Raw genomic sequence first — 17997 nt, 5'->3', positions numbered from 1 at the left:
TTTAAGGCCCAATTCGGGCCACTAAAATTGCTTCCTGCCAGAGTAATACATCAGGGGGAATTAAAAGGTGATTGCAGTGTGCGTGTGCGCGCGTGTGTGTTTGGGATGGCGGGCGAGTGGATGACTGAATGTGTTCTTTGTATTGTTGGGGGCAATGACAAAGAAAGACAAATGAGTTGCTTTGACGCTGCCATGGTAACCGGCACAGACAGAACCGATGGCTTGGGTTAGGATGTGGACCGAAAAAAGAAAATGGCAAAAAGCAAATCAGGACGACTTGAGACGCTCATTGACCTGATTCGGCTCGCCAGCAGGGCAACCGTATGCAACACGCCATTTCATTCTTTTATTTAGAGAAGGGGAAAAGGAAATGAAGAGGAAAAAGAACGTGTATAATATTAGATTTTTTATTAATATTGTACTCAAATAAGTGTACTGGAAGAGGACTTCGTAATAATATGACTCGATTTAAAGTTTGAAAAAGTCCCCAAAATAATGACTTCAATAAAAGTAACTAAATAGTCGGTAAAAAAATCTCAGGTATTTATTTTGTATAGATATAATTTTTTTTATTCAAACCGATGTCAAATTGTCTAAATAATAAAAGAAGGATGTGAAACTTCAGAGCAAAAACACAAGAAGACACACACACACACACACACACACACGCACACACACACGCGCGCACACACACACACACACACACACACACACACGCACACACACACACACACACATACACACACAAACTTGATTTCCACGGACATCACGACTACCAAATATTGTCAGATTGCTGTCAGAAGATGTATGACAGGTCTTGAAAATCTTTAGCCATGACGATATGGGGCAAATGAATTAATAATTCATGTTTGATGGTGTCTGTTTCATATTTCAGGCATAATTAATAAGCAGGGACACGGCTTCCCCTAAGCAGAGCAAATCACACTCAGCGTCGACAAAAGATAAATGAGGCACCACGTCCTTGCCCGGCTCGTAGGCCACACGCGCAGATTCCACACTAGGATTGATGAGACTTGGGATGTAGTCAAAGAGCAACAAATGGGAAAATGCACGTTTGGGAGTGATGCGCAATGGTACGCGGCATTTGAAAGAAGAGCAGGCAGCATAAAGGACTTTCCACGCAAGTCCCTATTAGTAAATTCAAAAGTGACTCCGTGGAATAGGAATTTACAAGCCAGTGAGAATACACGGCTGGCTATGTATAGTGTACGTTGCGCGCCGGACGTGCAAAATGCGGCTCGGCAAGGGAAACTTGATGAAGTGCCCACACGGTGCCTCTACTCTATCAATGTGTGTGGTGCGGGCAAATTATCAGGGGATTAGGAATAAAGAATGGTCCTGCACTGCAGCACATGTCGCTTGCTCCAAATAAAGCACAATCAGTAACAGAAATACTTCCTGCACCTTCCACCTATGTACTATATTTATCGTCTTTTTCACGTGATTGAATGATTTAGTATTTTTGTTTGGTGATTGCCATTGCTTCATTGGCTAATCATTTGAAAACATCACCGTAAGATGTGGTCTGTTTGTGTATTTCGCACGCTTTCCAATGACAGCAGTTATTAAACGCAAATACTTCTTCAAAACACCACAACTACCATGCCGTCGAGAAAAATACATACAAATACGTATGTAACTGGTTCATGCAGCAAGTCTGAAGCGTCATTTTCCCATCACTACTATCGATCTAGATATATCGATATACTGTTCATCCATAAAGGAGTGTGTGAGATGTCATTTCCCAAAGACCAGCAAATGAAATGAAATGAACTCCTACTCGCCTCACCTTTCTAGCTATTTTTCACCACTTCCCGCTTTGTATTTAACCTTTCCGTCCGGGATCACAGCACGGAATGAAGCTATTACTCAAACACGCCAAAGTCATCTTCAATGACTGCACGGGGATATTGGCTGTACAGTAAATGGAACAATTATCTCAAGTGCTACAGTGGCAGATGTGAGCAGAGCCTATTTTAGGGCTGTGGGTGCCCAGCGTGGTGACAGCTGCATGCAGAATGGGCGCAGCATGTAGGATGGGCGCTGCATGTAGAATGGGCGCTCGCTCGCCAACAGCTAGCCTGTGAGAAGAGCTACCGAGCTGTTTGAGGGGCCTGAGCAATACAGCCATAAATGCCCTTCAGCGCATTTCGATTCTTCCTCTTTGTCGTCTTTACCAACAACAGATTCATTGTCCTCACACCTCAGTCAGTTTATCTTTCAAATCGATCTTTAGATGATGATCCCGTTACTTGTATCATTGCTGCATTAACATTGTGCTAAAATAGACACTCCCGATGTCGACCTAATGGATAATCTTGAGAAACCATCAAAAATAATACATGATCAAAATGCATTTTTAGGCAGTGGGGAAAAAAGAGTTTTGGGGAGTTATGTACATAGAGCAAATAAACTGTATAGAATGACACTTTTAATTCCAGTCCTACCCCCGGTATGCATACGGCAACCTTTCAAGTATGGTTCTACTCGAGGTTTCTCCCGAAAAGTTCTATTTTCTTTTTTAGAAAAAGAATTCTATTACGGTCCGTCGCACAATCAATTAAAAGATCTGCATGCGTCTGAAGTGTTTTCACCCTTTCTATTCGTCACTTTGTCTCATTGGTGTCAACCCCCCTGACAGCGTTTTCCCACCTTGTGTTTCATTGCACAGTGGTGCCAATTAATTTATTAGCGGAGAGGGAAGAATGACTTAGGATAACTTTCTACATATTTAAAGAAGACACGGAAGGCACACTGTACTGTTTAGTATCTTTACAATCGAATTGAAAAAACCCCCATCACTCACGGATGATAAGAATCTGATCGGACCGCGCCTCATTTGAACTTCTGCTCATCTGCAACAACCAGGCAATCAATGCAAGTTGAGGTGCTTACACACTTGACTTAGTTTGCACACCGCCCAGCAGAGGAAAGGGCTCAGGAGGGATGACGGCAGTGAGCTTAACTGCATTTCGCACTGGTTAGTAAGCGACCAACCGGAAAGTAGCTTGGTGCCTTTTTGCATCGGTTCGGATGGTGAAAAATGCCAAAGCACGACCGTATGGATTTTGAAGTTGCGCCAGAAAGCCCCAGCTTTGCTTCTAATAAGGGATCAGCTGCAGCAAATCAAAAGGCAACGGGTTATTTCAATGCAAACGTCTAGCAAGTGGGAAAGAGCCTTAGGCTTGAAACAAAGCAGACTCTTATTTTCATCAAGTGATTGATATTGTCCTCTCAGTCCTTCTTAGTAGACACATTGATACTCAAGGACGTCTTGAAAGGTGTGGAAATATGATGGCGGAGCGGGAGGGAGGGAGGGCGACAAATCGATCCATTTTCCCCACAGAGTGTATAGGTTTGATCCTGCATTAGACACGCAGCTACTGACACAATCATAGAGAGTAGTGGCATAATGCATCACCCCGTAGACATTGCACGGATGTCTCAATTGCTTTGGTGGCATTCTTTCAATCAAGATGCACACACACACACACACACTCATGCAAGGACACACAAGACCAGGCTGATTAAAAACACCTGTCTGTCCTCACTGTCCTTGGATGGTGAAGTCCATCATCAGATGAACGAGAAAACCTCAACAATCAGGCCCAATTTCCATTTGTGATGTTTTTCAACCTTATCATTGGGCCATATTATCGATTTGTATTCACTGAAGCCAATTGCTTGTTATATTGCTCTTTTACTTGACGCTTTTATCCACCCATAAAATTGTAATTGCTAATGATCACGCATCATTACCATTGTTGCAAGTTCAATCATGAGAATGGCTTCCGGGGACTCGCTGTTAAGGGGAAAAGGACCCACACCTCGCTTGCCTCTTTAAAACATCATTGCGGCATTTCCCAAGGAGACGTTTTCAAAGCAAAGTCCACCCGATTAACCGCACAGTGGGAAAAGTTGGATGGAAGGAAGGAAGGAAGGAAGGAAGGAAGGAAGGAAGGAAGGAAGGAAGGAAGGAAGGAAGGAAGGAAGGAAGGAAGGAAGGAAGGAAGGAAGGAAGGAAGGAAGGAAGGAAGGAGAACCTTGCTCAGCCTCACATTTTTTCACAGATCGTCCGATCGGTCGAATCAGCCTTTGCCCGTTGGTGAGACATAAAGACATACATAAAGACAAAACATAAAGACAAACCTGAGTAGGCCCAATAGGTCTCTTCGGTGGCAGCTCGCCGCAGTCGTGTCTCAGCGGCTGCACCAAGGTCTTGGACAGGGGCGCAGGACTTAGCTTGGTTTCCTGTCAGCACTGCGGGACAGAAGAACAACAGCGACACCAAGGTTAGCATAAAGAGAAGCAGAGCATCAGCAGCATTCTGCAGCCCCGCTTGGACACCCACTGGGTAGTATCCAACTGTGTCCTGAGAGGAATTGTCACTCAAAAGCAGGAAACAAATTGTTAAGCCCCAGATACGTAAAGAGGGCTCAGTAGCTCCTGCACAAAGAAATGATACCCACACACGTTTTTGGTGGTAAAACCATGTTGAGAAAAATGGGCAGCGGAAAACGAGAAACAAACCTACTGACGGACCATAGGGTCTTGTGTATTGCCAAATGCAGCTTGATACAATTTCATGTTAGAAGACAACATCCTAATAAAACAGCAACCGTTGATCGCAACAGAAATGCAGAGTTGGAGAGATAGACGAGGTGATTCGCACTGAGTTAGCCCTTAGTACATGTCTTTGAGAATTCTCCAAATTGCTTTTCAGACCACAGGATTCAAGTCTGGGGTGACTTGTTGTTGTGTCGCAGGACGTTGTGCTCACTGAAAGCGATTTCCACTTCACTCGAGGGATGGTTTTGCTCAGGTGAAGACAGCTGGCAATTCCGCCAAAGAGTTCAATCTTTGTTTCGTCAAAAAGTTCCTTTCTCATGGCCTGCTTCCGGAGGAATGTTTTCCATCTGGCCACCCAAGCACACAGGCCAAATTGGTGGTGCGCTTGTCCTTCTGGAAGATTCTTTCCCCAGATTTGTGCCCTGAGACAATCCTGTCAATGGCTTTGACTTCATGTGCGGTCTGTGCTCTGACATCATCGTGATCAACTGTCCATGTAAAGCATGATGGACATGGATGAGAAACATGGAATGGATGATGAGTCCGAGGTACAAACCAGCATGTTATTGGCGTGCGTGCGTGCGTGCGTCCACCTGCAAGTACTGCTGCTGGCCAGTCATTCTGTGTTTAAGCCAAAGTGGGAACCGTCGGTGCCACCTTTGTCGATGGAGCCGGTCCAGCTGGAGGTATTGCTGCCGGTGAGTTCTTCGCTGCTGAGCCTGAGGTGCGAAGCGCCACGCTTGGGGCGACATTAGCCGATGGACTCGCTCCAGCGGGGACAGCTGCTAAGCCGGTACCGTCGGTACCGCCACGAAAGAGGATCAACCCGGGGAGGGAACAACAATCACGGGCAGCGTCAACATCAACTAAAATGTCAATGCGGGTGACTGGAGGCTGAAACACAAATTGGCTCTGAGAGCTCCTTTTTGGATCATTGGGAAAATGGAGAGAGAAGCGAGCTTTCATTGGAAAATAATCACACTGCCAAGAACAAAATGTATGACAAGCCTATGGTTGCAGATGGACAAGCAGTAGCCAAGGAAAATGCTCTGTGTGGGAACATTTGCAGCTCATGAAATTGTCAGCACAATGTATGTAAAGAATGTCAACAATATGATTCCGCTCTTGCTCTTGCTCTTGCTCAAAGAGACCAAATAAGCACTGTTAAAAGGGAAAATGAGCAAGCACATAAGCAAGATGCTAGCGCCTCTGGTGGTGCCTCGACCACATCGATTTACTCATAGCACACTGGACATGTCCAAAATGGATCTCAGCAAATTGCCTGCCATATATAAAGATGGAAAAGATTCCATCCAAATAAAGGTTTTATCTCAGAAAGATTTCCCTCACACTTTTTGGGTCAGCCGTCATTGTAACTCGTCTTCAAATGCTGACTGCGCTTTCTTTCTGAATTCATCAACTCATTCACTGGTCTTTTAATCCACAAGGTGGACTGGTGGTGGCGGCGGCTTGTGAATATGCCCCGAGTGGCCTTATTCTTATTCTTATATAAATGGAGTAGTAACTTAAAAAAATGTTTAGAAAAGAAAAATAAAAGGGGGGGGGGGGGGTTGTGTGTGAACAATGTTTTTCGGGCAGTGAGGATGTTCGTTGGTCCTTTGTGCTTCACTGGCTGTCCATCACAGCAATGCAGAGAGATCACTACACCCAGTATGACTTCATGTTTTCTGGAGCATCAGCCAAGGGTAGGGAAAGTCGCATACACGCACGCCCGCACACACGCCCGCACGCATTCTATGAAGCGAACAGCGAAGGTCATCATCTCTGAAGCAGAAACTCTTGGAGTCAAATGCATGCAGGGGAGGCTAAGAAAAATGCCTGCAACACACTTGGAAGTTTAAAAAGCCACTTAAAATGCCCTCAAAGTTAGCTATGACAACACCTTGTGCCTTATTTGCCCTTCATTCTCACCTTCCTCCAGCACATTGATTGCATATGGACAGGCTGGCTGGCTGGCTGGCTGGCTGGCTGCAAAAGGATGCCACTCACAGGCTCCAACCCAACCCAACTCCCCCCCCCCCCCCATGAACACACACACATGCTTGGTTAATTAATAGCTTGTGCTCAGTGAGACAAGGTCATGCTGCCAAGGGACTACAAACAATGGCATGAAACTGACACCTCCTGTAGGACACAAGACAGGAGCTGTTAATACGCACGTCCGTTTTCCCATCACAGTGAAAGCTGTCATGTCCCCACCTTCATCCGCATTTGTTTTTCATAGACATGCCAGGACTTGCACGGTAACAAAATAAAACCCAAAAAACGTGGATGGATGGTTCCAAGAACTCCCCCCTCGTACGGTCCGGTATGTATGCAGTGACATGCTCCATCGCCAATAAACGGGGCTAGTTTTTATTTGGTAAGAGTGATTTGAAAAATGAAATGAAAAAAATTCATCTTGTGAATGTTCTAAGACTGAAGAGAAAGGAAAGCGGAAGGAGACCTAATCTTTGTCGTTTCTCTCTCCTCTAAGTAGGCTTGAAGGTCAGTGAATATGAAAGAAGCCATAACAGATGTCGGTCTGTACAATCGCTAGACACAAAACATCTGCTGCTCTGTCATGCACTTTTTGAAATGGTCCATTTCTCCTAATCATCCACCATGTGACATTTCCCTTTTCACTTCTGCATGATTGTCCTGCAGCAGGTTTTTCACTGAATGGCGTCAAGTCCTGGAAAATGTCAGCAAATACGCTCACCTGAGGTACGGACCCGTACTTGACTTTTCGGTGGCGACCTTGATCGAGGTCAGCTCTTATCTTTAATCACGTCAATAACCCAAAGAGCCTACTATCATCATGAACAGTGTGTGTTGGGGGGGGAGAAACAACTTTTTGGACATCCTACAACCTTTTTGGCAAACATTTAAGGCCTGGAGCAGCAACAAAGGAGATGTTCACCAGAGAAGCCAAAAAGTTGAAGAGAGTGAAGAAGACATTGAACGGCTTTAGAAGCAAAAAAATGATTGATTGATTGATTGACAGACCACATAGAGTATGCGTAAAAAGGCTTCATGGAAAATTAAACATCTGCAATAAAGTCATCAAAGTGTCAATGAAGGAAGGGAAAAATAAGATGCCATCACACACTTGACCCGTCCGTCTCTGTTACGCACGCATAATGTAATTCATTTCATGAATTTCACAAAAGTAAGAAAATGTGCCAATTTTGAAGTCGTATAGACAAAGAGAAGTCTCTCATCTGATTCCCAGGGACTCGATGCAAGGAAATCTTTATGCGATGGGCGTATGGAATGGCTCTGGGTGCTTGGGTTGCGAGCGAGTCGATTCTGGCGTCTTGCTCGGTTATCTTTATTACTCGATATTGATTACGAAGAGTGCAACTGTCTGCCTCCTTGCTGAGTCTCATGGAAAGCTTCATAATGCATAGACAATAGAGCGTCTTGAAATGTCTGGAGATGCATGCCCTCCAAAGTATTCCTTTGCAGGAGATTGATGCGACGCCTCTCGTCTGCGGTTTTCCTTCACGAAATGTCGAATGCATTTCAGGAAGCATTGTTTATTTCACCCCATCAATGACGGTAACTAAATGAAGGAATCCATCCTTCCTTGGGAGTGTACATATTTTGACATGGCCTTTTCACTCAATACGCGAGAGCTAGCTACGTATGTCTATGCTGGGCTAATCTTATATTGTCTTCCTAGCGACGTGATCGTACCAGAAACTCCTTGATGACATTTTGATTTATTATAATCAATCGTTGTTATTTTCATGATGATCTGTTATTTGATTATTATTATTATGGTTTTAAACACATTTCAAATAAATCATCTTGATTTTACTAGCCGATTGCTCCATGTCTATTTTGCTCCATGACAGAAATGAAATGTAGCCACCTCAACATCAGATCTCACAAACAAACAAACAAGCAAACAAACAAACAACTCTTAATAGCACATTCCAATAAAGCCTTCCCATTAGTGGTGCAGCTCGAAGATTGAAGCAGCCAATTGTTATTTTCTAATGGAGTCTGTTCTTAGCCGGAAGTTGAGAGGGAATCAATAAGCACAGGCTCGCCCGTAGGAAGCTCGCATGCTACTTCTCAAACTCAGCACATATCCCTACACACATTGTGACTTTTGAGTCTGATCCATTTTGCGGGTGTTCCAAAACTAGTTACCGTTATTTTTAAAATGGACCCATATTGTCAATATTAATCTCCCCCCCCCACACACACACATTTGTGTGGTGAGTACACTGTCCTACCCCTTGAAGGAAAAATCGTCATTTCATTTGGCCATACCTCCTCTAAGTGTCTGACTGTTTGGTTTGTACAACAGTAGCTTCCTTCTTTTTTTGAATCAACTCCCCATTTTTCATTGAGTTTCACTTATGCCAAAAATGGATCCAACATGTCAAGTTTATTTCTATAGCCCTTTATCACAGAAAGGTCTCAAAGAGCTTGACAAATATTAACGACATCCCCAGATCTTAATCTGAGCATGACAGACTTCAGCTTCTTACAGCCTTCCCTTCCTTCCTTCCTTCCTTCCTTCCTTCCTTCCTTCCTTCCTTCCTTCCTTCCTTCCTTCCTTCCTTCCTTCCTTCCTTCCGTCAGTAGGACTTCAAATGCCAATAAGCATATGCAATAAGGTTGAGCTGGAAGTACGGACAACCTACGGCCTGGGCAAGATGAGACGATGGACGTGAGTGAGCGAGCGAGCGAGCGCCGCTGCCTTGCTGGGATGAAGGAGAAAAAGTCAACTCTGATTGGAGTGTGTAATATGGACTCCCTATTGATTCCTCTATACATTTATACAGCCAAGACATCTGGCCTGTAAGTACCTACTACATACTAGAAAGGATTGATTTTGATCAGAAGAGAAGGACAAAAATTGAGTCCAGCTGGGAATGCTCAGCAAAACACACCAGACTCTGACTATCTGAAAATGTGGTTTGCAAGTTCATTGTCAAGATAAAGAGCGTCACCTGGGTTGACTCCGCCTCCCACGAGTAACGCTAGTGAGAGCATTGGACAGAGTTCACGTGCACAGATACGGAAAATGCACGAGTGACGTGGGAAAAAGCTTCAGATAAGATCAGCAAACGAGTCAACGGAAGGTCGGACAAGTTCGATGCGACACTTCCAGAATTGCTTGAAAAAGGGGAAAACACAAATGAAGAACAGGTTGCCAAGCCCAAAGCTGTCATCACTCCGCCAAGCGAATACCATGCAAACGTTGAAGATCTCGAAACATTGATTCCCTAACTCCTCGGAATTGACCGTTCGCAAGCCCCGATAGCGATCGATCAGGCGCTTGATCCCGACAGCTACTGCCGTCAGACGGAGCCGAGCTCCAGAGCTAAGGTTCATTTCTACCGGGAGAATGTCTCAAGAGGGGGCCCAAGAGCTGGAAGATGAAAACATAGTACTTCTCATCTTCATCCTGCGACAGCTTGGGGGAGCTTAAGATGACACACAGTCAGTCTCCTCTTTCCAGCAAAGGTCAGATGATGGTCAGCTTGAGAAAGGGGACGAGCCGTGATCGGTTGTGACCTAAGACCTGGCAACTGTGATGTCATTTTCAGTCGACAGCAAGTTGCAAAATGATCCACCCCTGAGATGGATTTTTTGGCTTGAATTCATGTTCCGCAAACAAAAAACGGTCTTCTGCCCATTTTGGTCTGGAATTTGTACCCCGCTTAGCCAGGAGCAGCATCCGGTAATTGTATCTTTTCGTTTGCCTGGCATCGTGGCAACGGAAAACACGTGGGCAATTACGTAGTATATGCATGGAGTCTGCACAGACCATTTAAAATTCAAGTCCTGGATGAAACCTTTGCATATGAAATAGTGACATCCAGGAAATTGGAGCAAAAGATACGGGCGGGCTGAACTTTTCGCAGTTATCGTGAACATACATATACGTACGTACGTGATGATTTGACGTCCCTGGGTCATTCCCCAGCGTATGTGTCCTAGACAGAGAATGCAGATAAGAGGAGAGAGGAAATTGCTTCAAGTTAACTCTCCAAGAAATGGGTCCTATCTGGGCAGCACACGCCATACCTTCCTTCTCTCCATAGAATCCACCCAGATTTCCACCATGATCTATTGCCAGGTGTTTCAGAATTTCAGGGTTAAGTAGCCTTGGATGAGGGCACAGTGGTGCATTCCCATGACGGGGATTCGATCGGATGGCTACCTCGGACCTGAGATGAGATTTCCTTGGGCATACTTGTCTTTTCTGCTCCAACGTGGTGGACGTGAGAGGAAATTTGGACATCCGCTACATGAACATCATGTGTGCCCTTGTCATCTTTACGCTCATATACGTATGTCAAGTCATTCAAGTCGGTGGCTTGGAAACAAGAAAAGAACCCTCGTACATGTCTGCCACTAAAATATTCAATCGGCGTCCTTTGATATATATACTGCTGTTGTTTTAGCAATCGCAGTTTTGCTTAAGATCTGACCTGGACATTTCTGCGGTTGAAAAATTCCTTGGGTGTGCAGGCCTCTATGTTGTATACGTCTCTAGCTCATGCAGTCATCATCCCAACGATCCCCATCCACTAATGGACCTATTACTTTTGGCATTAGTCATTGGGGAAGGTCCAACAGCAGCAGCAGCGGCAGCCTGTAACCAAGAGACTGATTTACTATCTGGCTGACTGCTCGCTCCACTGGAGACGGCGGCCGAAGCAGCCACGCCATTAGCAGGCTAAAACAATTGCGGATGCACGTTCCCCCTAATGACACACAATCGGACTATTACTCATCCAAGTGCTGGCCTGCTGTCTTCACTGTGGTGACTTTGATGAGTCCTTGCCTCCTCACCAGCACATTTGTATTTGCAGCTCTATGTCCATTGATATTTGGATATCATTTACTACGTATAGACTGCGTACAGTGGCTAGTTGCAGACCCCCACCACAAGCAAAGGAAATGAATTTTGCATGCTTGACATCAGTTGTAGGTATTGATCACACATCACATCATACTTGTTAGGACGTAGGGAATGGATGAGTTGGAGAACAGCAGTGCGCCAAGATGAAAGCTGGACAAAAGGCAAAGATGGACACTAAAGGAGTAAAGGAGTATCATTAACTAGAGTGGAGTGGAGTGGAGTGGAGTGACTGGAGGCGGTGGCAGTGGAAAGAATGAAGTGCTAAACCAGTATATATATATATGCGTATATATCGATATATCCATACATGTATATCTATGCCCCGACTGCATCATTTCTGTGGCTTTTTTTCTACTTTCTTGAATGCACTTGGAAATGAAACTTTAAGGGGACATGTAATGGAAAGTTGCCTTTTTAATTATTTGTAAAGGACATAATTGGGTCTCTGCTGTGCCTACTTACTCATCAAGTGTGAAATTAAACAACCAATTAAATCTTTGCTTAGTTGCCTATTTGTGGAAATGTGTTCCAGACACATTAGCAGAAATAAGCCGGAGTTTACGTAACGTTAGCCCAGGACGGGTTTCTTTGACTGATAAGTACAACGGCATTCAAATGGACCGACTTTCACTCATCGAAATGTTTCTCACCATCAGTTCAGCTGAAAAATCAAGCCATTTTGCCAACAAGGCAATCGAAATATTTGATGAAACCAATTTCAGCCCAACGCTCAATTTGGCTTCTGCACTACATCAGCAGAAGATGACAGAAGATGTTGCCTTTTTTGCTTTTCCTCCAGCAAGTGAGACACTGTTTTGTTGCTTTGCTTTGCTTTGCTTTTTCCTTTCCTTTCCTTTCCTTTCCTTTCCTTTCCTTTCCTTTCCTTTCCTTTCCTTTCCTTTCCTTTCCTTTCCTTTCCTTTCCTTTCCTTTCCTTTCCTTTCCTTTCCTTTCCTTTCCTTTGCTTTCTTCCGCCGCCGCCCTTTGGGCTCTGACACACATCTTTGCCACTTACGTACTACCTGTCTTTGTCGAATCGATAAATCTCCCAAAGTGCTGTCTGAGCAGTCATATTGCACATTTGAGTTGACTTCACCCAGCAGTGGCTGTAAGTCAAATGGTACATTCCAGAACGGCATAGGAATTTCGAGCAAAGGACAAATGTTTCTGTCTTGTTCTTATTTTTTTCAACGGATTGATCTTCATACCGTGATTTTTGTTGTTCTTCTTCTTCTTCAAAACAATGTACTTCTCCAGTATGGTAACGAGGCAAAGTAGTGGTACAATGCTTTCTGTTCCTCGATTGCCTTCCCTGCACACTGAGAGTCAGACAGTCGGCCTCTTTGAGGTTATTTTGGGATCAATATGTTCAGGAAGTCAGAGAGACACTCTTAGATTGTACGTCGAGGGAGTAAGAAAGGGAAGAACGGCTTTGGTCTTGTGACAATTTGTGTTTGGAACTCATTCTGCCATTCGGTTCAAGGTGAAAATTCTTACAATCATTCAATGACAGCACATTTTGGATTGGAGATGGTTTCATGTGTCCCTAAATCTAACGTGGACACGAATTTAATGGAATTGAACGCTTGCGCAATACGGCTTTTAGCGTGCCTTGGAATTTGTTGCGATGCCGTTGGTGTCAAAAAGAAATAAAAATGAAAAAAATAAGTCCATTGCTAAAAGTAATCCTTGATTCATAAATATATGACTACAACTCAATCTCAATTTTACTGGCATATTCAGCCGTCAATAGCTCCAGGTAGGTATCTTATCTATCCTTCCTTGGATGCATCCAGCTCCGTGTATCCGTTTGTGTCATGCGCTCACATTTGCCAGTTGCATGATACGTAAATACTGCTTGGTTTACACGGGAGCACACGGGAGTGGATTAGCATTCCTTGCGCACGCAAACACAAGCGTGGCTGACAGCAGTGACATCACAGGCTTGTCAAGCTCAAGCACTCTCAGCTTTTGTACACAGAGCCAACAACAAACACACTAATGCGCTTGCACCTCTTTTCACACAGCATCGCTTTCCCTTCTCCATTATACTCACATGTCAACACAAATGCTTCGACGAACTTGGATTCAGAACTTCCAAATACACTGGCATGAACAACAATTTGGGGCTCGAAATGGATTCAATTTAGGTTTGACTTGTGTGCAGCCAGCGTGGGGTGGGGTGGGGAGACTGTAATGGCACCCATTGATGGCTAATTAGAAAGATTACAAGTTGAAGAGTGACTCACTCGCTGACCTCACTGCTCATGTTCTCCACCCAGCCCATCTAATCCATTTCATAGCATCTTTGTTTTAGTTTCGCCTGTAAGCCATCACTTAATTACGAGTGTCATCTTCGGTTGATGGCTGTTGTGCGAGTGGTAACGTGCGTCATGCTGCCACATAAGCCTGATCCAAAGTGTATAGTTATTTGGATTTTTTTTTTTTTTTTTGTACAATCATGCAATTATCTATTGTAGTAGTGGTTTGTTTGTTTTTTTGCACATGTAGCCATCCTTTTTTTTACTTTAGATTTCCATTGAATCGCTTTATAGAACAGTGTGGAAGATTTGAAAATACGACTAGTAATGTTATTGCTATTCAAAAATTCAATTGGGAACTTGATTGAAACATATATTTCAATCGAGGTCAAAAACGAAATACGAGCTAATCCTTTTTTTTTTTTTTTTTTATCCGACTCCAGCGCAACACAATTGCAACGCAGCCCACGTCTTTAATTTGCGGCAACAGTTGAACTCTTGTCCGGTACAAGATCTAAAATCCTGTCGAGCTCCGAACAAATGGATTATTTCATACATTCAAATGTAAGCTTAAAGTACAGAGCCTCTGAGCAATACACAAATCCCCAAACACCATGTTTAAATTAACCCTGATAGAGAAAGTAGGACAATTTTGTAACCAGTGGCAGATTTGACATGAAAGAAAGATTAACACATGGATTGCTGGGCATACAAATAGCTTCAAAATGACACTTGATAAACATGTTGACTGCAGCAGACGGCTAACAATGTGAAATAGAGGGACTAGGAAACATACAGAAAATAGGAGCAGCTCTTTGGACACGATGGCTCGAGTAGCTGCTGCCCGGAACTGCCGCCAAAAGTGGATTGTGGTGATATCGCTGATCTGTTGACAATTCTGGCTCCACTCAAAAGTGTTACCATTGCGCTCTGCTAAGATGAATGCCCCACTTGATCACTTATTAAAGATGAGGATTCAAGAGGCCATAGATGGCTTGTTATGGTGCCCAGATGCATATTATAGCTATTGATTGATTAATTGATTGATTTGAAAGAACGGTTCTTTTCTTTTCTTCTCTTCCACAATTCAGTAAGAGGGAAGATCTCAGCTGCAGCAGCATTTGGAAAAATGGAACCAAAATCCTAATGTTATCTTCGAAGAACACCAAACACATCATGCAAAAAATCGTAATGGACAAACTGTGTGTATTCCTACCGTCTGGGATATGAAATTCAAAGTGTTATTTTAGCAGTGCTGCTTGAATAAAGATGAAAGAAAAATCTATTTGGATGGATGAGACAGCATCCACTCTGTGCTTCAGACAATTCTTTGCAAAGTTGAAGCGGTGGAAAAGGAGCCTTGTGGCAAGGGCACCAAAGTGTGAGTGTGAAGAGGAAATTGTGTGTGTGTGTGTGTGTGTGTGTGTGTGTGCGTGCGTGCTAATTTTGGCTAATGGGCTTGCTTTGGGGACTTGGCGATTTAATGGTAATTAGATTTTGCTTTTGGTGGGCTCAGCCAGCGCAACATCAAGAGCCAGCAGTGGTGTTTGGAGTGACATGGCCTGAGAGGCTTTTTTTTTTTTTTAACAGTCGGCGCTTTCAAGCGGGCCCCTGGCGCTAAGAGCAAGCCACCAAGGGACACAAGACACTAATAAAAAGAGATTCAGCTGGGAGGGGAAAAAGATGAATGAAAGGAATGATGACAGCAGGGAAATATATTCCAATCATTCTGGTAGCTTCATTAAATCATGTTGCTTTTCCTTATTCGACATAAATTCCGGTTCATTCGGCACCATATGTGATCTGAATATGTATATAAAAACATTTCATTTCAGATTCGATCGTATGGCTTGACTTTCCTAATCAAGGGTTTGCAATCCATAAATGTACGTATTTGTTTTTTGACTTTCTGCACAGCACCTGCTAATGGCCCTTTTCCGAGAGGTGCCGAATCAGCGGAACTGAAAATACAATCACTTTGATAAGATCACGCCAGGAGGGGATAGCTACACAACACAGACGTGGTTATTGGGCCCCCGGGTGAATGTGGAATATTCTTAGTTGAGGCACATTTCCTTGCAGTCAAAAAAATCATAATAAAATGACAAAAGCACAAGCAAAAGAAAAAACCCATAATGGCCGTGCTTGTGATGAGGTGAAATATGTCTTCACCAAAACATTTCAATTCCATATTGCCAAGTCTCCCTCTTCGCTAGTACGCCGAGAGACTAAGTTGCTGTCTTGATATACGTATCTTTGTGAGCTACTTCAGAAGCGTCAGGCTTGGCTTGTTTCCATTTGATTCCCCCCCGTGGGTCATCCATCGACCTGGGAAGCGTCCGAGCTTGAGGTGATTAACGCAAGAACGATGGCTGCACTTTGCGGCATAAATCCAAAAGGTGTTTCATGTGGAACACGCTGCTTGTCTAGCAGTGAAGAATGGAGAAGGACTTCAACCAATCCGGTGGTGAAAACCTCACCGATAAAGGAGGAGAGAAAAATGCGAGACCGCAAGTGCTTTTAAGGGCACGAAACAGTGATGATGATGATGATGATGGTGATGGTGATGATGATGATGGTGATGATGGTATGCTCCACCATAGAAATGAGTCAATGTAGCAGCTTGAGTGGAAAGCCAAAGGTGACATTACAAAACCCCCATCTGTTGAACATCTGGAGCAGAAGGCAAACACCTTAAGTCGTGTGTATGGATTTTTTTGGGAGTCAGCCAAATGGTGTGAAAAAAAAAAAACAACAACCGAGAATGGAAACGTATGACCGGAAATCAAGACACCCACAAAAAGCCCAATACTACTCTTTGGACAGAAAAAGAGAAACATTGCATCAAGTTGAAAATGACAGACGTTAGCAAAGCGGAATTAGTAAAAGACCTGAAATTGAAGAAAAAAAAAGGGTGCAATGAAATCTGGCTATTGTCTAATTTTCACAGCCAGCAAAGTGAGGCGCTAAGATTGCTTTTACTTTTCAATGTTGCTGCCTCCGTCGCTGTCAGCCGGAATGAGCGATGGGAGGTGAGTGAAGTGCATTCCCCCATTCGAGATGAAAAAGTGTTCTGGGAAATGGCAGCAACACCCATCTACACCTTTCACTGGAGTATTGGAGAGCTGTCACAGCTCCAGAGTGAATGGCCACCTATCAAGTCTGACAAATGAACAGAAAGTGTCGGAAAGTCCTGACAAGGCACCCGTGGCCAGAAAAAAAAGAAAAACGAAAAACACCTGGCAGACTTCAGCTGTCTCACCGTCAATTTGAATCTCAGCGACGCTAAAACAACCTGACGCGACTTTCAATGCAGAGGCCGGGGATAGACCAAATGCGCTTGTTCACACCGTGTCCATTTCTTTCTCCGTTCCATCTTCTTCTCTGCTCACCTCCTGCTGGCTTTTTTGGTCTTTATCGGCACGCACGCACGCTAGCCGGCCGCCGACAGCCTGTCACTCTGACCTGCTTTAACACCGCAGCCCCAAAACGGTGACACGGAGGCATCGCGCACAGCAAAACACACAAATAGGCTTGACTCGACATCATAGGCTTTGGGGCTTTTCCCAATTGGGGCTTCACTCAAACACAAAACAGGAAACAAATCAACTCAAGAAAGGAAATAGTGTTGGAAAATGTCAATACTCGAGGCCTGATCAGGAGCCTCACTCTACCAAATGTAAGAGTGAGTGAGTGAGTGAGTGAGTGAGTGAGTGAGTGAGTGAGTGAGTGAGTGAGTGAGTGAGTGAGTGAGTGAGTGAGTGAGTGAGTGAGTGAGTGAGTGAGTGAGTGAGTCAGCCAGTGAGTCAGTCAGTGAGTCAGTGAGCGAAAGAGAGCGAAAGAGAGCAAAAGAAAACGCGAGATAGAGACAGAGACACAAAGACAGGTTCAATATCAAGTTTTTTTTTTTTTTTCCCCCAGATGCCACGTGCGAGTTCAACAGGTCAAAAGGCATTGAGGCATTTGAAGCTGCATTCGTGGAACTGTGATTTTGTGAGCTGCAAAGGGGGAAAAAAAAAAAAAAGTGTGATTGGAATCTGGCATGTTCAGCTGAGCAGAAACGTGGATCAATGAGACAAACTAAGACTGCTTCAGGCTTCTCTTCATTTATCCTTTTCTACATTACGAGTGTCCTTCTTATTTTCCACACCTATATGTCTTGACTTTGCCTATGTTGACACAACAGCATCATTTCCTGTTTGAATCAATTGAATCAGTTGTAAAAAGAGAAGTCCCCCCCCCCCCCTCCTTT

The 17997-nt window shown here is 44.0% G+C and overlaps 1 protein-coding gene across 6 annotated transcripts in view; it reads right to left on the bottom strand.

Annotated features, from left to right (window-relative positions):
- LOC148391423 (receptor-type tyrosine-protein phosphatase gamma-like) overlaps positions 1-17997 on the bottom strand; it is a 71324-nt gene that overhangs the window by 47507 nt on the left and 5820 nt on the right. For 5 of the 6 annotated variants that reach the window (XM_088389737.1, XM_088389736.1, XM_088389739.1 and 2 more), the window contains one exon: positions 4171-4281. Coding sequence is in view for 2 of the 6 variants with exons in the window: in XM_088389733.1 (XP_088245859.1) it covers positions 4171-4281 (111 nt within the window). In the remaining 4 variants the exon portion in view is untranslated. Of the gene's footprint in view, positions 1-4170; positions 4282-11051; positions 11216-12692; positions 12793-17997 lie in introns of those variants that run through there. The other variant, XM_088389738.1, reaches the window with a different exon arrangement.

This window comes from Syngnathus floridae, chromosome 11 (genome assembly GCF_059516105.1).
Source record: "Syngnathus floridae isolate MCC-2025c chromosome 11, RoL_Sflo_1.0, whole genome shotgun sequence".
Classification (NCBI taxonomy): domain Eukaryota; kingdom Metazoa; phylum Chordata; class Actinopteri; order Syngnathiformes; family Syngnathidae; genus Syngnathus; species Syngnathus floridae.
This window is presented reverse-complemented; position numbering and strand designations above follow the sequence as displayed.